This window comes from Tachysurus vachellii, chromosome 12, assembly GCF_030014155.1.
Source record: "Tachysurus vachellii isolate PV-2020 chromosome 12, HZAU_Pvac_v1, whole genome shotgun sequence".
Classification (NCBI taxonomy): domain Eukaryota; kingdom Metazoa; phylum Chordata; class Actinopteri; order Siluriformes; family Bagridae; genus Tachysurus; species Tachysurus vachellii.
In genome coordinates this window covers 9,985,287-10,009,781 of record NC_083471.1, presented here as the reverse complement: position 1 = coordinate 10,009,781, position 24,495 = coordinate 9,985,287, and the positions used below count along the sequence as shown (strand labels likewise).

General features: G+C 38.6%; 1 protein-coding gene across 1 annotated transcript in view; it reads left to right on the top strand.

Moving 5' to 3' along the window:
• Positions 1–24,495, top strand: part of LOC132855416 (E3 ubiquitin-protein ligase rnf213-alpha-like) — a 63,205-nt gene that overhangs the window by 35,799 nt on the left and 2,911 nt on the right. The window contains exons 35-68 of the mRNA XM_060884347.1: positions 213–328; positions 555–680; positions 817–863; positions 1,222–1,363; positions 1,591–1,729; positions 1,834–2,016; positions 3,034–3,164; positions 6,216–6,376; positions 6,803–6,988; positions 7,114–7,295; positions 7,842–7,962; positions 8,058–8,155; positions 9,490–9,657; positions 9,769–9,920; positions 10,085–10,172; positions 13,797–13,902; positions 14,252–14,429; positions 16,316–16,512; positions 16,732–16,842; positions 17,020–17,118; positions 17,434–17,622; positions 18,735–18,834; positions 19,229–19,263; positions 19,365–19,459; positions 19,707–19,860; positions 20,086–20,257; positions 20,759–20,850; positions 21,027–21,269; positions 21,463–21,601; positions 21,812–21,886; positions 22,023–22,173; positions 22,646–22,844; positions 23,409–23,480; positions 23,683–23,880. Coding sequence (XP_060740330.1) covers positions 213–328; positions 555–680; positions 817–863; positions 1,222–1,363; positions 1,591–1,729; positions 1,834–2,016; positions 3,034–3,164; positions 6,216–6,376; positions 6,803–6,988; positions 7,114–7,295; positions 7,842–7,962; positions 8,058–8,155; positions 9,490–9,657; positions 9,769–9,920; positions 10,085–10,172; positions 13,797–13,902; positions 14,252–14,429; positions 16,316–16,512; positions 16,732–16,842; positions 17,020–17,118; positions 17,434–17,622; positions 18,735–18,834; positions 19,229–19,263; positions 19,365–19,459; positions 19,707–19,860; positions 20,086–20,257; positions 20,759–20,850; positions 21,027–21,269; positions 21,463–21,601; positions 21,812–21,886; positions 22,023–22,173; positions 22,646–22,844; positions 23,409–23,480; positions 23,683–23,880 — 4,645 coding nt within the window. The remainder of the gene's footprint in view (positions 1–212; positions 329–554; positions 681–816; positions 864–1,221; positions 1,364–1,590; positions 1,730–1,833; positions 2,017–3,033; positions 3,165–6,215; positions 6,377–6,802; positions 6,989–7,113; positions 7,296–7,841; positions 7,963–8,057; positions 8,156–9,489; positions 9,658–9,768; positions 9,921–10,084; positions 10,173–13,796; positions 13,903–14,251; positions 14,430–16,315; positions 16,513–16,731; positions 16,843–17,019; positions 17,119–17,433; positions 17,623–18,734; positions 18,835–19,228; positions 19,264–19,364; positions 19,460–19,706; positions 19,861–20,085; positions 20,258–20,758; positions 20,851–21,026; positions 21,270–21,462; positions 21,602–21,811; positions 21,887–22,022; positions 22,174–22,645; positions 22,845–23,408; positions 23,481–23,682; positions 23,881–24,495) is intronic.

Here is a 24,495-nt window from a genome sequence, read left to right as displayed (position 1 = left end):
CTGCTGAATAATTACTGTTGTACATATTTATAAATGTGACTTAATTTAACTAAATAAACTAGCGTTTTATTGGAAGCCTTTTGTCACAAGATGGTCGTGTAGATGCTGATTAGAAACCTTAATTTGTCTGTAAATACACCACAGTAATAATGTAACATCTCTTAATAGTTCATCTAAAAGCTTCCTGTTTATTAAATGTGTGAAACTTTCAGACACAGCATTTCACGGATCAGATGTTCAGCCTCACATGGAGCTGCTTTTGATGTTGTCCTTCTCACAAGGCTCCCTCGGATTTCAGGCGGCTGTGGATATATTGCTACATTTGGAGGTTATTTCTGTTTAATATTTTTAAATGCAAAGTGCAATAAACAAAGCTGTAGCTTTTATAAATAATGTGCACAATAACCTTTATAAAGGTTTATACATAACCTGTACACTGTGAATCCAGACCCGGTTAACTAGCGTTATAGACTCCAAAGTACTTCTGTAAGTCACTCTGAATAAGGGCTTCTTCTGAATGTTTGAAATGTCACTTTGAATGTGTCTCCTTTTAGACGGCTGGGTTTCACTACACATAGATGAACTAATCGGAACTCCAGGATTTCCAGGAAAGATTTATGAACTGCAGAAATGCACCACTGTCTCAGAGACACTCGCAAAAAGTTCCAATTCTGCAGCAGGTACTGTTGATATCACTTTGCAGCCTTTTGCAATTTTAATATATTTTGCCCTGTAGTCTACTATAGTTATAGTCATATAGTGTTTGTATTATACTTATAATGTTGTTTTACATATAACTGTTTTACATATTTACAGGCAATCCTGATGTGGATAGTCCTAAAACCACATTTTCTGAAAAACAGGTAAGGGGTTTGTGTGTGTGTGTGTGTGTGTGTGTGTATGTGTGTGTGTGTTTTCTTCCACTGCACTCCACGTTCAGCTTCAGCAGATGTAGAGGGATCTGCCACATTTTTCCATTGTTGGACTGTCACTGTGAAAATTAGACCTGTCCTTGCTTACCTCTGTGTGAATTGCATCCCTCTAAGCATCACTTTTTCTAGACTTTGAGTCCAGTGTTCGGGGCTTCTGGTCTGCCTGTGACACAGCACTAATGTTTATATTGTCCACAGAAAGGAATTATTTTGCTTTATGTTCGGAAATTTGTTCTGTGTGATTCTTTTTTAAATCAATATATGTTTATTATACCTTTTTTCCTTGCAGCATGTCTTGGTTGACACACACTTGTTAATGAAGAAGTCTTTACAGAAGGGAATTATGCAGCTACGCGACAAAGCAGATAACACACAAAGAGCAACAAAACGTATAGAGATTCTCCATGGGCTGCTACAGAACAAATACTCTGGTGAGAAGTCAACTGGAAACAATCTCTTTACTGAGTAACTGGAAATGATGCCTCACTATTTCAGTGTTGTGTGGCATTTAATTATCCCTCTATAGAAACAAAGTTATAAGCAGCTGCCTTTGCTTCATCATTTTTATGTTCAAGCTCTAGTGCATGACTAGCTTATTCAGTTGTGTTTTTATCAGTAGGATGACAAAATGTACACATTAATGAATTTGTTTCAACAGCATCTGATGCTTTTATTAAATCACTGGAAAGGAGAATAGTCAGTTTCCTCTCAGAGCTGGAGAAAAAGAAAGGAAAAGAGAACTGGGTTGTTGCTCAGGCACGTTCTGATCGTTTTGTTGCCGAAGGCAGTTCATTCAGGTACATAAACATATCGCGTATAGTCTATTTGAATTAGAGGTATTATAATCATAATAATGAGAAAAAGAATGAAATACTTGAATAAAAATGTATTTACTTTTCAGGCATGTGCTGTGGGTTCATCTGGAGGACAGCGTAGCCTTAGCCATTGCCCACATACTGGCAGTCATTGATGGAGACAACAACCTCGATAATCTGATCAATGATCAGCTGTTGGAAAAGGCTGACTTCTGGCTGAATGTGTTTCAGGAGGATCACTGGGATCTGCTGCACATTCCTGTCACTATGTCAGTATTCATTGTTGTTCTTATTTAAGGAAAAATGGGCTTTGTTTAAACCTTTTATGTTCATTTAAAATATTATTTTTTAGAACTTTTTAATCTGTAATTAGTTCCATGGTTAATGCTGTTATAAATATGTGATACTGTATGTATTCATGAATGTATTAAACACAGATCAGCCATAACATTAAAGCCAATTAGGGCTGTTTCGGTGGCACAAGGTTCCAAGAGGTTGGCAGCAGATCCTTTCCTGTAAGTTGTGTTGAATCCTCCATGGATCAGACTTGTTTGTTCGGCACATCTCACAGATGCAGGATCAGTTTGAGATCTGGGATTTTTGGAGTCAACACTTTGAACTTTGTAATGTTCTTTAAACTCTTCCTGAATGGTTTATGCAGTGGGTCAAAGAGCATCCTCTTGCTGATAGAGGCCATGAGTTCCAGGACCCAAGGTTGCCCAACAGAACATTGCCCAGAGCACCACACTACATCCATAAGCTTACCCTCTTCCCATAGTAACACACACACCCGGCGTCCACATGTTGTAAAAGAAATTGAGATTAATCAGACCAGGCCTCCTTCCTTTGCTGCTCCATGGTCCAGTTTTGATGTGTCCAGTTCTCCTTCCACTGTAGGAACTTTGGGTAATGTAAAGGAGTCAGCATGGCCACGCTGATGCTCTGCAACTGCATACTGTATATTGTGATGCTCTGTGTGATCTGACTCCTTTCTATAAAACCAGCAGTCACTGTTTTTAGCTACAGTAGCTCTTCTGTGGGTTCCAACAAGATAGACTAGCCTTCACTCCTCCATGATTCTTGGGCTCCATGACCCTGTCTTTGTCTTCATCAATTACTTTACCTGTCAGTGGGTTTAATGTTGACCGATGGCTGATCGATGTATATGTTTTTATATGTATTGTCATTGGACTTGTTTACTTTAATTTAGACATATATTTCATTTATATATCTATATTTTATCATTTTTAGAATTTTAATATAATTTTTCCTGCTCTATCATCCAGCTATCAGGGGTCGGTATTTGTTCTGTCAACAAGTGGAGACCAGACAAAGTCATGGACTTGTCATTTCCCATTTAGCTGGGCTTTAAAAGAGAGATTTGAGGAGATTTGGTCATGTGTCATCAATCTGGAAGGTAATACATGCACATACATGATGTTTGAGCTGCCTGAAACGCTGATGTTTTTCTTTACATTATTATACAATACAAAAAATACAATACAGTATTTGAAACTTACAGTACACTACTTAAATGATATTAATTACATTGCTGAAATTTCATGTGGTAAAATTGATAAGACATACCGAGGGCTGTGTGGATTGTAGATGTGAATTTATTAAATAAAACCTAATAAGATTGAAGCACGATGTGCACAGATAAAACTAAATGCAAACCCTTTAGAAATCATGGCAAAAAGAAATGTGTATTTATAACAGAAAGAACATTTTTACTGGTGTAACTGAATGTTTAGATTTTCAGCGTTTACTGCTATTTATAGGTAGATATGTGTAACGACATAGAGCATAGCACATTTTGTATCAGACCCCCCAGTTTTTAAGGATGCAGAAATATTGGAACACGTCACTGTTTTTTTTTTTTGCACAGGTATGTCCTGTTAGATTATTGTTTAGACAGTAACTAGCTACATCAACACTTGATAGACATACCTTTGGCCTGTCCATGGGAGAAAAGCAAGCCATTTTCAAGCAAGAGAATCAGTTAGAGGCACTGCACATTCCTCATAGTCATTGCAGTGCAGACAAAAAGTTAAAAGACAATACGAAAAATACAAAAAAGACAATACACAAAAAGACAATAAACAGAAACAGCGCCGACCAGTGTAAATACTGTATGTTCAACAAATATTGTGTGCAGTTCTAATACTACAGTGTGAATGAACACAGTTTTTTAGCAGCAGGTCCCTGAGATAATGTATAGGATTGTGGAAAAACAGCAAACGACTGAAATATTGTACAGTATGTGCAAAACGACTGAAATGTTGGCTAGTATGTGCAAAGAGCAAAAAAGTGTGCAGAACAGCATGTAAACAGTTTGATGGGTGTAAGCAGCATGTAAACAGGTTGATGGATAGGTATATTGGAAGTGTGTGTATTTGGTGTAGGTCTGTGCAGTCCATACAGATGATGTGCATGTGTATGTTGTGCTCAGTACAGTTCAGTTCAGTTATTGAGAATTCTGATGGCTTGTGGGAAGAAACTGTTACACAGTCTGGTCGTGAGGGCCCGAATGCTTCGGTACCTTTTTCAAGATGGCAGGAGGGTGAAGAGTGTGTGTGAGGGGTGTGTGGGTTCATCCTCAATGCTGTTGGCTTTGCGGATGCAGCGTGTGGTGTAAGTGTCCATGATAGAGGGAAGAGACACTCCAATGATCTTCTCCGCTGTCCTCACTATCTGCTGCAGGGTCTTGCGATCCGAGATGATGCAGTTCCCAAACCAGACAGTGATGCAGCTGCTCAGAATGCTCTCAATGGTCCTTCTGTAGAACATGGTCAGGAAGGGGGTCAGGGAGATGTGCCTTTCTCAGCCTTCATAGGAAGTAGAGACGCTGTTGGGCTTTCTTGGTGATGGAGCTGGTGTTGAGTGACCAGGTGAGGTTCTCCGTTAGATGAAGACCAAGAAATTTGGTGCTCTTGACGATCTCTACAGATGATCCATCAATGTTCAGCGGAGAGTGGTCGCTCTGTGTTCTTCTGAAGTCAACAACTATCTCTTTAGTTTTATCAACATTCAGAGACAGGTTGTTGGCTCTACACCAGGTAGTTAGTTGTTGCACCTCCTCCTTGTATGTTGACTCGTCGTTCTTGCTGATGAGACCCACCACAGTCGTGTCATGGGCGAACTTGATGATATGGTTTGAACTTTGCATTGCTGCACAGTCGTGAGTCAGCAAGGTGAACAGCAGTGGACTGAGTGTTCAGTGTGGTGGTGCTGGAAATGCTGTTCCCGATCCGGACTGACTGAGGTCTCCCAGTCAGGAAGTCCAGGATCCAGTTGCAGAGGGAGGTGTTTAGTCCCAGCAGGCTCAGCTTCCCAATCAAGTGCTGAGGAATGATTGTATTGAATGCTGAACTAAAGTCTATGAACAGCATTCGTACATAAGTGTCTTTATTGTCCAGATGGGTGAGGGCTAAATGGAGGGCTGTGGCAATGGCATCCTCTGCTAAATGGAGGGCTGTGGCAATGGCATCCTCTGCTAAGGAGGGTCTCCGATATTTGAGAAATGCTTCAGAAAACTGTGTTGGGGCACCAAACAAAACAAAAATCAAAACCAACGTGTAGCCAATGAGCAGTAAGGGGCATGTCTTGTCAATATGGGTGGAGAGAGTGTTCAGTGCGCATGTGTGACATTAGCAGAAAGCGGTTTTAACAATGACAAGGATAAAAACAAAGAATGAAAAGCGAAGAAAGGCTTACGATAAGGCAAGAAGTAGGACCCGTGTTAATATAGGATCAGCTTTCCAGTTGGCCGCATATTCACAGATAGGAGTTTCCCCGAGTCAATAACTCCTGAGCTAAACGCTGTTACTACACAAATAACACCTCTTTTCTATTGTAGTAATGTACTGTAGAGAGGCAGCTACAACCACGTTTTGCTAGTAACAGCGTTCAGCTCAGGAGTTATTGACTCGGGAAACTCGAGTCTGTGAATATGTGGCCAACTTCCCGCTCCTTCAGTTCAATCCAGCGCTGGAAAGCTGATCCTATATTAACACGGGTCCTACTTCTTGCCTTATCGTAAGCCTTTCTTCACTTTCTTTCTTTGTTTTTATCCTCCATGTCAATGTTAAAACCGCTTTCTGCTAATGTCACACATGCGCAATGAACACTCTCTCCGCCCATATTGACAAGACCCTCCCCTTTCTGCTCATTGGGTACACGTTTGTTTTGATTTTTGTTTTGTTTGGTGCCCCGACTCAGTTTTCTGAAGCATTTCTCAAATATCGGAGACCCCACCTTTAATCCAAGTGTGTGATGAAGAATTCCCATTAAAATACACATTAGAATTTTAAACCTGATGCGGGCAGCTAGAGGAAGTCAGTGTTTGAATAACAGCAATGGGGTAATGTGGGAGAACTTGCCTTAATCCTTCATATACCAATACATTTGAGGGCTATGTATGCATGTATGCATGTATGCCTTTACTCAGTCATATATACTCTTCTAGGACCATGTGGTAAGCCTTCTAAAAGGTACTTTGAGAAGTTTGAAGAACTGATACCTCTCCCCTGGATTAAAAGTATCACACAAGGCCATAAGCTGTTTGCTCTGTTTTCTGAAGATCTTGTAAACATCTCAATGCCATCATATCCACACGAGCTAAATAAGGTAAGTGAATAAGAAAACTGAAGAAGATGTCTTCTTGGTAAATAATTAGTGCTCCTGATTTGCTCCTGTGGTCTTCAGAAAAATTAGGAGCAATAAAATAAATTCTACTGAGTTGATTCATTGGCTTAATGTTGCATAATTATAGATAAATTAAAAAAATTAAATAAATTATAGACAAGTTGCTTGTATAGACCAATCTTGTGGTGATATTAACCAAATAAATTACCAAACTCTAAAAATGATGAATAACAATGTATTATGGTTATATATCATACTTTATACATAAATGGAAAAGAAATTATTTAAAGTGACAACCTATACTGAGAGAGATTTTGTGGACGTCTCCCAGTGTCTGTAGCTTTCATTTGTGTTCTTTGGTTTTATTCTCGTTTTCAGTATATTTGATAAACCTGTTCTGTTCTGCAGTCTTTTTCAGATACACTCACTAGACTCACACCACGTCTCTATCACAATTTAACGGGAAAAGTTCCTGACTCTGTTCCTCTGCCATGGCTGTATGTAGTTAATAAGTATTTGCATGACAACCATCAGCTTCTCTACACTTTATTTTCCCAAAACACAGATGTGGTCACTGCTGGGGAAGCAACTGAGGTAAGATTTATTTTTGTTTGAGTTTCATTTTTGCCATTCAGAAATCACTTCTCATCAAAAGAACATAATCAAATACACTTGATACCAGTACTGAAGATATATACTAATATATTGCTATTTTCAAGGCACTCAGCCAGGTTCTTCAGGGCCTTCAGCCAAAAGAAAATGAGCTGAAAGATTTTGTCAGCTGCCAGGAGTGGCTAAAGAAAGTGAAGTCCGTGTCTGTGACTGTTGACTTGATACTTTCAGAGGACTCACCGGTATCATGTCATGCTGAAAATGCAGAAATGCTAATCACAAAAATCAGGTATGTTCTGACATTCATTTAATACTTAAAGACAAATTAAAGACATATTAACAGGGGTTTTACTTACAGGACATTTACGATCTCTCTCTCTGTTAACCAGCTATATGATATTACAAAAACTGGCACTGGATCATATTCAGATTTAAGGGTCTGCAGTCAGGATTTAATAGAGAAATTACAAACATCATTATTCAGATCTCAGACCTAACTCCAGACTAATTTATGAGCTGATGTTCTGGATAACATGCTACTTTACATAGAATAATGAATAATGTTTTATTTTCATCTATGAAAATTGCTTGTGAAAACTATTTAAAAAATCCCAGGGCTCAAGTCAACTTTCTTCAGTCAGTATTAATAGAGGTAATTAGAATAGCATCATGTGATAAGTTCATGGTATGAGGACTGTACCATTTGACCCATTAAATAAAACTAAAAGTTACACCATGAGCAACACCGTGAAATATCAAGTTGCATAATACTGAAGTTACAGACATTTATGGCACACAAAAAAAACAGCCCACTGAAACCTGTTTCATATTTCAGACTTATTTGGCAAAGTAGCTGGATAATGTATCTACTGATGGACCACCTACTACAAAATGAGCAGGAAATGGAAAAAAAATTGCTGACCATTCTTGTAAGAAATCTGTTGTTTGCATGGAAGGTATGTCAATTCTTTTCCATTCTTTAAGTTCAATAAATCATTATGCATTATTAATGATCATCCTGTAAATAACCCTCAATGTTTTATTTGTGCAGAAACTAAACTCAGAAGAAGGGAAACAGATGGAATTTGTGATTGATCAAGTCATCCTGACTCTGGCTAAATGTAGCAAGAATGCTTGTAATGTGTTTAAGTGAGTCTGTCAGATGAGAACAACAACAAACGTTTCACTTTAACACACACAAACATTAACAACTGATATCAGTATAATGATGAGTAATGTGTATGTGCAGCTAAATATCTTAAATAACTATTGAGTCTGTACTGTATCGATCTTCACATTTAGCCATTTATATGTTTGAATTTATCAACTTTTTTACTGAGGTGTCAGTTTATAAGCATGTTGAATCAGCATGGCATCCACTGGTCCATGTTACAAGGAATTAAAGTGATTATACATCAATCAGCCTTAACATTAATACCACAGATTCACTGGTTGTAATGAGGAACACTGATGATTTTGTTACAGTGTCACCTGTCAGGGTCTGATACATTAGACAGCAAGTGAAAAGACAGTTCTTGAAGTCGATGTGTTGGAAGCAGGAAAAATTAGTATGTGTATGAATCTGAGTGACTTTATCATGTGCCAAACTGTGATTTGTAGTTGTTTGGGTCAGAGATTATCCTAAACAGCAGGTGCTATGGAATGTTAATGGTACCTTAGGGTTAGATGCAAAATGCTCCTAAAAAATACAACCTGTGAACCAGTGTCAGGGTCATGGTCACCTAAGGCTTATTGATGTGTGTGTAGTGAAGGCCAGTTCATCTGGTCCGATCCCACATTAAAGCATCTGTAGCACAAACTGGTGGCTGGTGGCTCTGATAGAAAGGTAATTTACACAGTTCATTACAGCTCACTGCGTATGGAGCTATCAGAGTAACTGATGCTGTTTCCTGTTCACCACCCAATGTTCTGCCCAGAAACCTTGAGTCCTGGAGTTCATGGCTTCTTTCAGCAGGATGTTGCTCACTGACACACTTCATAAACCACTCAGGGACAGTTTGAAGAACAATCTTAATTTGATCCAGCATCTGTTGGATGTGCCCAACAAAGAAGTTCAAGATAAGTCCAAAAGAATCTGATGCTAAAGTCTTAGTCTCAGATACCACAGCACACCATCAGAGGTCTGTGGAGTCCATGTATCAATGACTCAGAGCTTTTTGGACTCTACAAATGGAACTGTACAATAGGCAGGTGGTTTAAATGTTATGGCTGATCAGTGTGTAAACAATATTAGGGTAATTAATAAATTTTTTTCTCCACAAATTTTCAGCTTTTACTGAATTATGTAACATTAAGTTAAAAACTTAAAGAACGACAGGTTATTAAATGTCAATAATCGCCTCAGTGACTGACCAGTGTACATTGTACAATAGACAACTGACGGTTGTAAGAGGTCACTTGTAAACATATATAATAATTAAAGGTTAGACAGCTACTGTAAAACTTTTATTCTCTTATGTCAGAGTCGTATGTGGCTACTGTGATAAAGACTTCACAGAGGAAAACACAGCTGAGGTGGAATGTGGACACATGTTTCACATATCTTGTTTAAAGGAACATGAAGACTCACAGTGTAGGAAGTGCAAAACACCGATCAGTCAAGACTACAAACCTTGTGGAGTTGTGGCCAAGTAAGAACATCTCAATTTACTGTTTATCATTTTATTCTTGCAGACAGAAATTCAAAAATTCTAACTTTTAGAAACTTTTGAGTGTACATTTCTTTTTTCTCGTTTTACCAGAGACACTTTTCTAAAAGTGAACCGATTTAGAAGAAAGTGCAATTCCTTCTTCGTGGAGTTCATGTGGAACTTTATCAGTAGCAAAGAGCAGCTGACTGACAACGTATTGAACAAACTCATGGACTATGTAAGATGTAGCCCATCTACAGAAGGTAATGATTTTTGACAAAAAACTACCTGCAGTAGTGAAAATGGTCTTCAGATTTATGCTCTATAAAGAAAATAAATAAATAAACAGTATTAAAATGAAATAAGAATGAATAACCTTAATGTAAAAGATTGTTTCTTCTTAAGTGATATGAACATATTTTCATAGCTACAAGTGGGAGGTCCACGTTACAGCAGTACATGAACCCAGACCCGGCTGTCCAGTCTCTCGTACTCAAGATCCTACTGAAATGCGGGTATTGTGTTCATTTAGAGCTCTGCTCTTAGAAATGTTGATGTCCAGCATCATCAGCATCAGCATCATGTTAGAGAGTAAAAAGTAAAATGTGATGCAGTGGATCTAATAATTGGGAATACTGACCTCTAATGTAATGGCAGTGGTTTTCTTGCAGTGTACAGTATGTTTAAGAGAATATACAGTGGGGCAAAAAAGTACAGTGATACCTCGAGATACAAGTGCTTTGACATACAAATTTTTTGAGATACGAGCTGTGATTCGACTATATTTTTGGCTTCAGATACGAGCAAATTTTTGAGATACGAGCATCCGAGCCGCCGCCGCCGAAACAAAGGTCCCCAACAACCACGTGTGCTCTGTTTCCCCTGTCTCAGCTTCCCGCGTCTCACTCGGTTAAAGCCACCTTTCCACTGCACACAACAAACGACGGCCGATAAACAGGAAGTCATTAATTTCCTATGGAGAGTCGCAAAGGCGCTGCGCGAGGTGCCGACCATCTGTGGATACGTAATTTTCGGATCCGTTAAAAAATTTGAACTTGTGCGACTACATCCGATATGCCGACCGGACAGGTTTTTATTAAAACGACTGGCAGATGTTAGTGAGGAAAGAGTGACAAAAAGGGCAAAAACAAGTGAAGAGAAAAGCGATGAAGAAAATTAAGCAAAATTAATGTAAAGAAAACAGAAATTGTAGCAATTAAGTTCAGTTAAGTTAAGAGAAATCAAGCATCGCGTTAGTTCTGGCAGGCCACGTCGTCAAGCGTGCATCAGCTGTTACAGTAATCAGCTGTCCATGACGCGCACCAATCTGGTTACTACATCCACATTACCCGACCATTTAAATTCATATTCATAGAGCCGCTCTAGCGCTTCGCTGCTGCTGCAATTTAAACTCCCTCCTCCAACCACCCCTCCACCATGCTGGAACCCGTGTTCGTTGTACCAGTTTACGTCATAAATCTCCACATATTTTTCTCTCTCTCTCCCTCTCTCTCTCTAATTATTTAATTATTTATTTATCCATTTATTCATTTATTATTTTCCTTTCCTATTTTTAACTCTATGCATGATTAATGGTTCTGTTATACGGGGGTCTATTCTATTTTCTAGTTGCTGCTCTCCCCGCTCTAAATGAAGTTTAGTTAAGTTCCATTTAAGTGTAAAGTAGCATTAAGTGTACAGTAGCGAGTAAGTGAACGAAAGTGAAAGTGTAATTCCTCCTAACTCCTCCACCTGTTTACTCCTCCCTCAACACCTCCGTGCTCATCTTCCGTAAAGTAAAACCAGTTTATTTTTTAACATTCTCTTTTATTACTGTATGTTTTTATACAATATTTGTCATTTATAAATACATGTACTGTACATTTTTCATATTCAAAACACATAAACAAAACAACTGGAGTGGAATTTTGCGAGCTGGAACGGATTAATGGGATTTCAATTCATTTAAATGGGGAAAATTGCTTTGAGATACGAGCAATTTGAGATACAAGCAAGGTCACAGAACGAATTAAACTCGTATCTCGAGGTATCACTGTATTTAGTCAGCCACCAATTGTGTAAGTTCTCCCACTTAAAAAGATGAGAGGCCTGTAATTTTCATCATACTGTAGGTACACTTCAACTATGAGAGACAGAATGGGGGAAAGAATCCAGGAAATCACATTGTAGGATTTTTAATGAATTAATTGGTAAATTCCTCGGTAAAATAAGTATTTGGTCACCTACAAAAAAGATTTCTGGCTCTCACAGACCTGTAACTTCTTCTTTAAGAGGCTCCTCTGTCCTCCACTCGTTACCTGTATTAATGGCACCTGTTTGAACTCATTATCAGTATAAAAGACACCTGTCCACAACCTCAAACAGGACTCCAAACTCCTCTATGGCCAAGACCAAAGAGCTGTCAAAGGACACCAGAAACAAAATTATAGACCTGCACCAGACTGGGAAGACTGAATCTGCAATAGGTAAGCAGCTTGGTGTGAAGAAAGCAACTGTGGGAGCAATTATTAGAAAATGGAAGACATACAAGACCACTGATAATCTCCCTCGATCTGGGGCTCCACGCAAGATCTCACCCTGTGGGGTCAAAATGATCACAAGAACGGTGAGAAAAATCCCAGAACCACACGGGAGGACCTAGTGAATGACCTGCAGAGAGCTGGGACCAAAGTAACAAAGGCTACCATCAGTAACACACTACGCCGCCAGGGACTCAATCCTGCAGTGCCAGAAGTGTCCCCCTGCTTAAGCCAGTATATGTCTGGGCCCGTCTGAAGTTTGCTAGGGAGCATTTGGATGATCCAGAAGAGGATTGGGAGAATGTCATATGGTCAGATAAATCCAAAATAGAACTTTTTGGTAAAAACTCAACTTGTCATGTTTGGAGGAGAAAGAATGCTGAGTTGCATCCAAAGGACACCTACTGTGAAGCAAGGGGGTGGAAACATCATGCTTTGGGGCTGTTTTTCTGCAAAGGGACCAGGACGACTGATTCATGTAAAGGGAAGAAGGAATGGGGCCATGTATTGTGAGATTTTGAGTGAAAACCTCCTTCCATCAGCAAGGGAATTGAAGATGAAACGTGGCTGGGTCTTTCAGCATGATGATTCCAAACACACTGCCCAGGCAACAAAGGAGTAACTTTGTAAGAAGCATTTCAAGGTCCTGGAGTGGACTAGCCAGTCTCCAGATCTCAACCCCATAGAAAATGTTTGGAGGGAGTTGAAAATCTGTGTTGCCCAGTGACAGCCCCAAAACATCACTGCTCTAGAGGAGAACTGCATGGAGGAATTGGCCAAACTACCAGCAACAGTGTGTAAAAACCTTGTGGAGACTTATAGGAAACTTTTGACCTCTGTCATTACCAACAAAGGGTATATACTGTAACAAGTATTGAGATGAACTTTTGTTATTGACCAAATACTTATTTTCCACTATAATTTGCAAGTAAATTCTTTTAAAATCAGACAATGATTTTCTGAATTTTTTTTTATTTTGTCTCTCATAGTTGAAGTGTACCTATGATGTAAATTACAGGCCACTCTCATCTTTTTAAGTGGGAAAACTTGCACAATTGGTGGCTGACTAAATACTTTTTTGCCCCACTGTATTAAGCAATACCAATATAATGTTCTCACTTCTGACCAATCAGAATCTAGAATTTGTTAGCATTGTGATATTTGTATCATCATACTATTTTATTTAACTGAAATCACCTACTTAGTGGTTAGCACGTTCGCCTCACACCTCCAGGGTCGAGGTTCGATTCCAGCCTCCACCTTGTGTGTGTGGAGTTTGCATGTTCTCCCCGTGCCTCGGGGGTTTCCTCCGGGTACACCGGTTTCCTCCCCCGGTCCAAAGACATGCATGGTAGGTTGATTGGCATCTCTGGAAAATTGTCCGTAGTGTGTGATTGTGTGAGTGAATGAGAGTGTGTGTGTGCCCTGCGATGGGTTGGCACTCCGTCTAGGGTGTATCCTGCCTTGACGCCTGAGATAGGCTCCCCGTGATCCGAGGTAGTTCGGATAAGCGGTAGAAGATGAATGAATGAATGAATGAATGAAATCACATAATCAGCTAAATTGAGAGCTGGTGTTTGTTTGTTTTTTTTTGGGCAGAATGGAGGAAACAGCACCTCAGCTCCAGAGGTTTATTGAAGAGGCTGTGAAATCAAATGAGAGGAACGCTGATGAAATCTACTTCATGGTGGTGCGCAGCATCGAGGTCAGCACTGTCTTTCCTATTACTAATTATAATACATTACAGTATAATATAATACTCTTCTAGCAGCTTTTATACATCAGATTAATTTGTGTAAAGAGCATGTAGGAAGGTCAAGAGCATTAGTGAAACCAACATAGCAAATATAAACACACAAACGACAATGATCATGGAAGTAAAACAAATCCTGTTATCACCCTACTAATGCCGCACATAGAATAGCACTTGATCCAACACATCATGTTATTTTACAGTGGCCATGCATCAGTGTGAAACATCCAAACAACAACATTGAAAAAGCTTAGATTTATTCATCTGTTTTATAAACTGTACTTATTAAAATGTTCTGCAGGATCACATCCACTTTTCCAGTCAAGGATGTCTCATAAACAACGCAGTCAAATGTCTTGGTACCTGTGTGTTTATCGAGTCTGACCACAACATGAATTCTGAGGATCTATACACCATCGCGAAACTGCGGTTTGCCATCACGGTTGCGTCTGAGGCCATCAGGATTGTACTGTGTGAAGGTCCTTCAAAATATTTACTTTAAGAATACAAACTCTGTATGTTCTTTTTAATGTGACTTTTTCTGTCCTTGCACACATTGGAATGGAGGTGATATTTGGGTTTAGTTTTTGGCCTACTAGTTACTTAGTTCTAGTTACTTTGACATTCTTATTCACAACCATATTGCAATTATAACATGTGGGATTCAGGGATTAAGAATTGTTAGTGGTGATGGCTTCACTGGACCACGCTTCCCAGAATCCATATCTGTAGAATCCATGTCTGTATACATTACAGCAGCATGAAATACTTTTCTTCACATATCCCAGTTTCGGGAGTTTAGGTCAGGGTGCAGGGTCAGCTATGATACAGCGCCCTGGAGCAGGGAGTGTTAAGGGCCTTGCTCAAGGGCCCAACAGTGGCAGTTTATCAGTGCAGGGGCTGGAACCACAACCTTCTGATTAACAACCCATAGCCTTAACCATTGGAGCCACCATGGGACTGAAGAGAAATGACAGAAGACCAAAAGGCAGGGTATAAAGATAAAGAAATAAAGATGACACACTCCATCAACTGAACATATGGTGAAGACTTAGGTGTATGTGCAAAGAACACACATAAGCCCATGTAGAAAATGCTTAAGGCTGAAATATGAGAAAAACATGAAAGGCAAACCTCATGAATGAACAAAAAGATAACTTTTATCATAGTCATGGAAACATATTAATAAACACAGTGTGATATTAAACTCCACAGTGTGATATTTCGGCTTTTATAGCTTTTATAAATTTTAATACATTTAATAAAAAGGAGTGTAGAGTGAAGAAAGAAAGAAACAAAGGGCCTTTTTACACCTGGTCACTTCATGTGTTTTCTCTGATCCGATAGCGATCTGATTTGTTAAAACTGTTCCATTTACATTAGGCCACATAAATGCGTCTTGGCAAATCGGATATCAATCTGATCTTTCTACTCCCGTACAAAATGCAAATATATTTTACCTCATTTCCGGGGTAATTGAAATGGAACATGCTTTGGTGTATGCGGTTGCTACAAAAAACAGCATTTATTGTTTGCTGCATTTTCGCTGGTGGCAGCAGTGCGGTTTAAGACCCAACGAGACACCTGGGTGAAAGATCGGAGCCAGAACTGGTTCGAAAACATATTTGTTTCTGGCACGATGCACGACTCGCGAGTCACTTGTGAGTGACGTACTTCCGTTTGGGAGGAGTATAGCTCTGACGTATGTGGCTTGAAGAACCACATTCATTTACACCTGTCCAGTTTCATCTGAAATGCGTCCCAGACCACCTCCTGAAGTGGTTTGAACCATCAGATTTATATCTCGAAACCGTTTCCGAGGGCATTTACACCTGGTCTTTTTACGATCGGATCACAGAAAACGCATAAAGTGACCAGGTGTAAAAACCCCCAAAGAAACAAAGGAAATAACAAAAGGCTGCAACATAACAAAAAGTACAATAGAGACAGGTTGCTGAATACTTTCTTAATGCACTGTAACTTTTGTACACTCTTCTTTTTAAACTCTTAAGCGCAAGGTACACACATTAACTTTCATTAGCACTACAACATCAACCTCCACATTTTAAAGTTCCTTCTAGCTATTTTCACCCTATTTCAGAAGCAGCTTTTAGAGACTGGAAACAACTAATTCGATATATAGTGACAGACAAACCATAAAGTTTCTGTAATCCAATAGAGATGTAAACTTTTTAGGACAATTAGAGACTTTTATTTTCAAATAATTACAGTAGAAAATAAACAATAGTGTTGTTTTACAGGAACTTTACCCAGGCATAACCATGTGGTTGTGTATACTTTTAAAACTTTTTTGAGGGTTAATGGAAAACCCCTGTTCACCCCAATTTCTGTGTTTATTCTTTAGAGGTCACAGATGATGCTGAAGAGTGCAGACATCTCCTACAACGCTTGAAACAGCTTTTGTCTGACACGGACAACCCTTGGATACAGATATTCCTTTTACGCAACATCTGTGAGACGCATGGATTCAGCCTGGTCCATCAACTGGGACAGAGTGAGAGGTTTCAGTGGACTATACCGAGTCGGGTGTTAGAAGAACAGGTAAAAATCTGCACACTCTTCTCCAGAAATTCATCAGACGTGAAGTTGGGAATGAATTAACATGATGTTATGAAGGAACAAATGAACAGCATACACAACATACATTTTTGTCTCTCAGTCATGAATTCATTTAATTGAATGTAAGTTTATTTTGGAATTTTATATTTGCATTTTTTTTTACTGTAAAGCTGTAATTTTATTCTCAATGTAACAATTCAGCAGGACTCTACACGAGCAGTGGATCAGTTCCTGATGTATGGACAAATGTATGAGAAGATAGTCGTAGACTCGTTCAGAGCTTTAGAAGAGCCTTCACATGAGATTGCACAGGTTCTGTACATGGACTTAAATAATAATAGTAATTATAGTAATAATCAGAATTATTAGTTTTGTTTCTATTGTTTGTGTAGAAAATAATTAGTGATGGTTATCTTTTAGTGTATATGTGCTGATGTGCTGTTTGAAAATAACTGGACTATATACATCATGATGTATTTGATTTACCAGGAGTTTGAAGGCAGCACATGTTTCCGGGTGTGTATGGCGTTAGCTGCATTCAGGCAGCTCACACAGAACACAGCTTCGGCTGACAGTACAGGCTCTCTGGTGAGAATTTATCATACACTTAGAATTCTTTATTTTTTTTTACTTATATCAGCGCATGATGATTGACTACAGAGTCTTCTGCCATGACTCTGTCATGTAATACCCAGATGTTTAGCTTGTGATTAATCATTGTTAGTATTAACATGATAATTATATTTCTAAACTGGAGTTTCTTATGTTGTTGCATGTTTTTGCTGCATAGTTCAATCCATTTATAATGTGAATGAAGCACAACATATCATCTGAATTTTAGGGAACCTGACTAATGATCTTATTGACTCTACATCACACACACTCCTCTGTAACTCATTTTAGATGACGAAGATGAAGATGAAGTCAAACACAGACACCAGCTGGGGTCAGCTTGTTAAAATCTCTCAATCAGAGCTTGAGGATTGCAGTCTGTCACAGATTATCTTACACACTGCCCTAGTAGCACACGTTTCTACAGCGCCAGAGATGAAACTTCTAAACACTCTGTGCTTCAGTCCAGGAAACTGCAAGGTTGGTATTTTACAGAGTTAATTTCATCAGTGGTTTGCAGTTGTTTTAAAACATGAACATTTATGTGAGAAAGTGATGATCTTCATACAGAGAGTCCCATCAGTTACAGTTAGAGACACTGTATTTTTGTTAAAAAAAAAAAAAAAAAGCCACACTTTTTAGCCACAGTGCATCACTGTTTATTGTCTGGATTAACACCAACAAATCTCAAGATCAGAGTTTGTCATCTCTTACACTAGCTCTTATACCTGAGCACCTTGATCTTTTGATCACTAAAGATTCAACTGGGTTATTTAAATATAAGGGTTAAAATGCCTAGAAAATAAACATGTGACCAAAATCATCAAGGCTCAAGAGAATAATACATTAAGGCAAAAATACATTTAAAAATATTCAATATAAATTCAAATAAATTGATTAAAATAATCTGATTTAATGTATAAGTCTTCAAAAAATATCCTGTTAGCAGCAGCACAAATTACTTTGTAGTGAAAAACTGATGGATTTACGGAACTCAATATTTTCCCAAAAATGTCAGACAACAGGGGGGGCACGGTGGCTTAGTGGTTAGTATGTTCGCCTCACACCTCCAGGGTCGGGGTTCGATTCCCGCCTCCACCTTCTGTGTGTGGAGTTTGCATGTTCTCCCCGTGCCTCGGGGGTTTCCTCCGGGTACTTCGGTTTCCTCTCCCGGTCCAAAGACATGCATGGTAGGTTGATTGGCATCTCTGGAAAATTGTCCCTAGTGTGTGATTGCGTGAGTGAATGAGTGTGTGTGTGCCCTGCAATGGGTTGGTACTCCGTCCAGGGTGTATCCTGCCTTGATGCCCAATGATGCCTGAGATAGGCACAGGCTCCCCGTGACCCGAGGTAGTTCGGATAAGCAGTAGAAAATGAATGAATGTCAGACAGACAGAGAAACAGAAATACACATTCCTACAATATCCAGTCTAGCTAATATTGGGGTTTGAGGGTGTAAGCAGTGATTGCACAGTGTGGTTCTGGTGGAATGGAACAGCAGTGAGGAATACAGCTTGCTCGAAACACTTCTGTAAAGCCTACATTGATAATGTTTCCTTTTCTCTTCAAACATACACTTTTCTGTTGTACAGGATTCCTTCATCCCAACTATGCCTAACTCAATAAATGAAATAAAAGACTGGATTAAAAACTTTAAATCCGAAGCTCCATCAGAAAATCTGAAGATATGGGGTAAGATTTTTATCTGCTTTAATTGATGTATCTAAAACAATATTATTGACAAAAGCATTACTTTATAAAGTGCACACTACACTATGTTTATAATGTGTGTCTGATGCCCCTTTATGGAGCAGTAGCTGTGTAATGGGCAGTCAGAAGTGATTAGCATTTCAGTGTGAGGTGCTATGTGAGGTCCAATTTTTCCTAATTTTTCAGTCATTGAATTTTAAGTTTGTATTTTAATGGAATCAGTGCCCAACCAAGCCCCCTGGCTTCTCACTATTTAAGCTGATTTTGGACTTCAAGGGTGTTTATTGTCTCTATTTCCCGCATCAGAACTCAGTGCTCCTCATGTTCACAGTAAATTTTCTTTTTCCTTTTGTGAATGAATTTTCTTTATCTCCAGTGTGTGTTTGTGGAGAACCTGTTTTAATTGGCAATGTGAGTATTGACTTCATCTCTCAAATACTGCTTTTGAAATTTGCTCATATTTCATCTTGTACTGTAATAACACCATGAATTATTGCTTGCTTTTAACCTAGTGTGGGAGACCATATGTAACATCAGAGTGTGCAAACTGTGGCAGTAAAGTTGGTGGTGAGAGACACACACCAGTAGAAGGTTTCACAGAGTTCAGGTAAATGTTAAATGCATGAATATAAAGAGCTTTAGTTTGCAGTATTCAGCTTAATACCAGAATTGATCCAAAACACCCATGATGTTTACCTAATGCCATGTGCCAAATGCTTTTTAACAACAACTTTCTTTATGAAAACTAAGAATTAAAAAACATTTGCATTTTATGAGTGATTGCATCTGGTGATTTTAGTAATTTTATCATTTTTATTTGGTTTAATTACAAGGGCTTTTTTTGTTGAAATAAGTAATGTACAGGGCAGCGGAAAAGGTCACAACCTCGGTGATCCTAGCAGACGGAAGGAGCAGGTTGGAGAGAGGAGTCTTTATGGTGCTAACCTCCACTTGGTGCGAGCTTTAATACACTCCTCCATGATCTGGGGTACGACTGAACACACTGAGGTATGTTCCAAATTAAAATAAAAATAAGTATACCACTGTTCTAAAAAAAATGTTCTACAAAATAACCAAGGTGCCAGCAAATATTTAAGTTGTAATCAAATGATTATTAGAGGGTTAAGGATTAGCTGTTTTACCATTTAGCAAATGTGTAATGGTTAATTTAGTAGTGCTGGTGGTTTTAACAGATGTTGAACTGTGTGATGTTCCTGTGTTGGTGTTGTTCAGGATGTTCAGAATCTCACTGAGATGCCACAAGGAGCATTGGATATCAGGAAGCACCTCTTTGACCACCTTCAGAAGGACATTGAGCTGCTCGCCCAAGCTTTAGGAAAGAGTGAGCAAGATGCTGAGATGACCGTCCACTTGTTTCTGAGGTTCATCTTGGAGAGCTCCTCTGGTAATAATTCTCCTGTTTCTCTGCTCTCCATTCATTTTTAATGGTCATAACTGTTGCTTCAGTGCCCATTAGGAGAAGTCTCCATCTCTACACTGCAGGAGGACTATAGTAATTTATAATATTATTGGTAATGAGTTAGTAAATCAGAAGTATCAGTGTTGAGAAGAAACTTTGAGATGAACCAGACTTCATAGAAACTATACACTGGCAGACTGAAGCTCAGCTGTGACCTGGTTATTCATTAGAGAACAGACCACTGATTTTTGACAAATAAAAAGGTTTCTTCGTAACAAAATAAAGACTGAAGAAGGGTTTCTGGCTGTCCCAGGCTGTAATATCATAACATAACAAATTCCTGACATGGTGGATTTTTAGTAGTGCTTATGATATCCCACACAGACAGTGTATCTCCATATAAAGCTAATACAATCCAAATAGGGTGTTTCTAATCTCAGTATTGGAAAGGACATAAACTTGTAACTGTGTGCTGCTCTCATTCAGAGCCGAACCTTCAGATCCAAATAACAGACAGTGAGGAAAAACGGGAAGAATGGGAGAAAGTTATTCACCAAAGACTTCAGGCCTTCTTTCAGGTAAAATTTCACTTTCACTTCGAGTCCAAGACTGAACTTAGTTTTCTTTTTTACCAGATGGTTATCAGAGTGCTTTTTTATTTTTATTTATTTATTTTTCTTTATGATAAATAATATTATTGCAATTGAACAATCTTTTGATTTGAATCTTAATATAATTTGTGCTGTTTCTGAAGAATTTTGAGGCACAACTATTGGAGGTTCAGAGTAATATGCTGAAGTTAGCTGGTCTGGGTACTTTGGAAAAGATGATCTACAGTAAGGAGCCAGCACTGACGGACCTGCCTACCTCTGGAGTGTTCAACCTTCCGATCATGTGGAGCTTCACACAGAGGATGACCATCCAGCGCTTCAGTCACTTAATTGAGCAGGAAGATGAAAGGAAAAATGTTCCTCTTCTCTCAGAACTCCTAAAAAGTGTACGAGTTTTATGATTATAGTGATTATAAAATGTTCACACATCTTTCATACAACTCTGTATATGTAGAGAAAGTAGCTGATCATTACTCTAATTCAGCTGTGGCTCAAATAATAAAGGAACACACCCTGCAGTCTATTGCAGAGAAGATTGAACACAACATGAGTCATTTATATTTATTTTTGTATTTACAGCATGTTCACATTGGACACATCAGATATCTCCCTCAGGTTTTGAGCCTTCAGCAGAAACTGATGTGCTATTTTGTGAATCTGGATCTGCAGTGTTACAATAATGTGCCTATTAACACCTTCAGGAAGGAGAATGTGGCAGGTGAGATGGATGTAAACTGATGTGGATTGTTGTCTTTGATATATACACACACACAATGGGTCAAGAATCTGCTGTTAACATACTTTTATAAAACATTTTACATGTAATGAAGAGAATTGTAGAGCGTGATTTATTTAGGTTTGTTATTAGTAATTACAGTTGTACTATGTTGTTAATGATCTTGTTTTTGTCTTTTTTTTTCTTCTTTAGATCATGAACAACAGGACTTCAGCGAAAGTGCTGAAATTATGAAGCTGTTATGGAAACATTTAAAGTCAATTAATTGTAAGATTTTTTTTTTTTTATCTTTGCACCACTGTAAGAGTAAATCTATGAAATAGGTCCAGTTGTATACGTGTATACACCGGCTAGAAAATGACCTGAGAATGTGTTAAATCTTCATGACAAATTGTTTTTTTAGACCCACAGGTAACAGCCGAGCTGAAGGAAAAAGATGACTTAACGATCCTGGACTTCCTACCAACGGAAGACTCCGTGGCACAGATTATAACAAAGTACCTCGTACAGATGCAGAACAAGTTCATAGAAAAGACCAACCCGACAGCAGACAGGTACACTGTTACATCTGCACTGGAACTCAGACACTTTGTGTGTAACAGAAAAGGAGTACGTTCTAAAAGATAACATTTTTGTGCTGTGATGCATTTCACCACTAGGGGTAAATTAAACACCTTATTATAGACCAGTTTAATTAGAATTGTACTGTGATCCAAATCACCCTGCATCTACACAATTAATTTAATTCAAAAGCTCTTTTCTGTTTGTTTGAAACAACATTCTAGCCGATTCTTTGTTGTTCTTTCTTTTTTTAAATAAGATTTTAGGTAGTTTGATATTATATTAGTAGTTTGGTATTATAATAGTCATTATTCATCGTCATATTTCATTTCTGTTCAATAATTAAAATTCACTGCTGTCATTATAATTATGAACATGGCCCATTATAATAAATCATGATAATATTTTCCTATTATTATTATTATTATTATAATTATTATTATTATTATTGTTTCTTTGTTTAAGGGTGATCACTGCTCAGGAGCTCAAGCCTTCCCATGTCATCACTTGTGTTCCTGAGCAAGACTTCCTCACTATTGCCATTTCAAACATCGACCACATGGTGTACGAGGACGGGAAACAGAGCACCAACTATAACTTTCAAACTGTGGAGCGGCAGATAATAGATCGATTCTTCAAAGAGAAACCCATGATCAAAGTCACTGTAAGCTATTTTTTAAGCTCCTTTCAGGCTTCAGAAAATAAGATACAGTGCTGTGTAAAGTTTGATTACCCCACCATAAAGTTACTCAGTTTGCGTCAACAGGGATCATTATCATTATCCAGTGTCACCTCCAGCACATGCTGAACAAACCTAGCACAGGAACACATGACTGTTTTCTGCACCTACACTGAGACAGGTCATCAGGTGTGAATTCATTCTCTAGAACAGCAGCTCTGACAGCTTGGGATTCTCTAGCAAGAACTCATTCACAGGGACGTGGAAGCTACACATAAACAGATTAAAACACATGTTTATTGTAGATATGGCGATGTTTTCTGTGAGGAGATGTTTGTGTATCATGAGTGGTAGGAGTCTCCAGTGTCAACGGAGTGTAAACAGATGTGTTGTTCTTTGATATTGATGTGGAATAATCAGAATAAAGGTTTGGCATATTGTTGAGGTTTAGTTAAAAAGCTGTTTCAATTATTCAGACTGTAACTGTTTACATTAGACTGTTTTAATAATGTTTTTTTTATTTCATCCCATCTCATTTTTCTCCTTCAGACGCTTCCATTATTTAAACACGACACTGGAACAACGCTGCGTGCCTTTTTCAGAACAGTGCAGGACAAGCTGGTATGAACCTGGCATCCTAAACTAAATACACTGAAAATAAGATTAAGTAACAAAGGATATTTCACAGTAGAAGTGTTTATCTGGCATTTTATTAAAAAAAGTTGATGATAAAAATCGTTATGCTCAAAAACTTTATTTATTTGTTGCCTCTAATAGAAAATGATCATGCTTTTATGATAATTTACGGGGTTTTCTCCAACAGGAACCCTTGAAAACCAACGAAAGGAACTGCATCATGAATGATTTCCGGTTTTTGAATGAGATTTCTGCAGCTCTCTCCACCCTGCGGATTGTTATTGGATTCCTGAAGCTGTCATTTCCTGCACCAGAGCAGAAGCTCATGGCGTACGTAAAGAAAGACCTGAAGCTGGACGACAGAGCACAGTCACTGAACTTGCAGGTGCAGCCCTTTTTTCTACACTTTTTCTACAGTGCTATGTTAGAAACTTTTTGATAACTTGAATTCTTGTATTGAATGACATAAGTATTACAGTTTCTCTAGGTTTTTATTTATATAGTGCCCTAAACCATATACAATGTCACAAACCATCGTTAGCTAGCAGACAGTCGAGATGTTGAGCCAGTTGATCTGCTGCCTGGCCTGGCTCTGGATTATATCAGCTCTACTATATGACTAAGTCTGTGTGCTATATTTCAGGTTTTCCTCATAATACAAGAGTAGCAGATATAAATGACAGTACTATAGATTTACACCGATCAGCTATAACATTAAAACCACCTGCCTGGCATGGACTCCGCAAGAGCTCTGAAGGTGTGCTGTGGTATCTGACACCAAGACATTATCAGCAAATCCCTTAAATCCTGTACATTGTAAGGTGGAGCCTCCGTGGATCAGACTTGTTTGTCCACTACATCCCATAAATCCTTGATTGGATTGAGATCTGGGGAATTTGGAAGTCAACATCTTGGACTCTTTCTCATGTTCCTCAAACCATTCCTGAACCATGTTTCCTAAAACCATTCCTGAACCATGAGGACAGTGTCATTAGGGTAC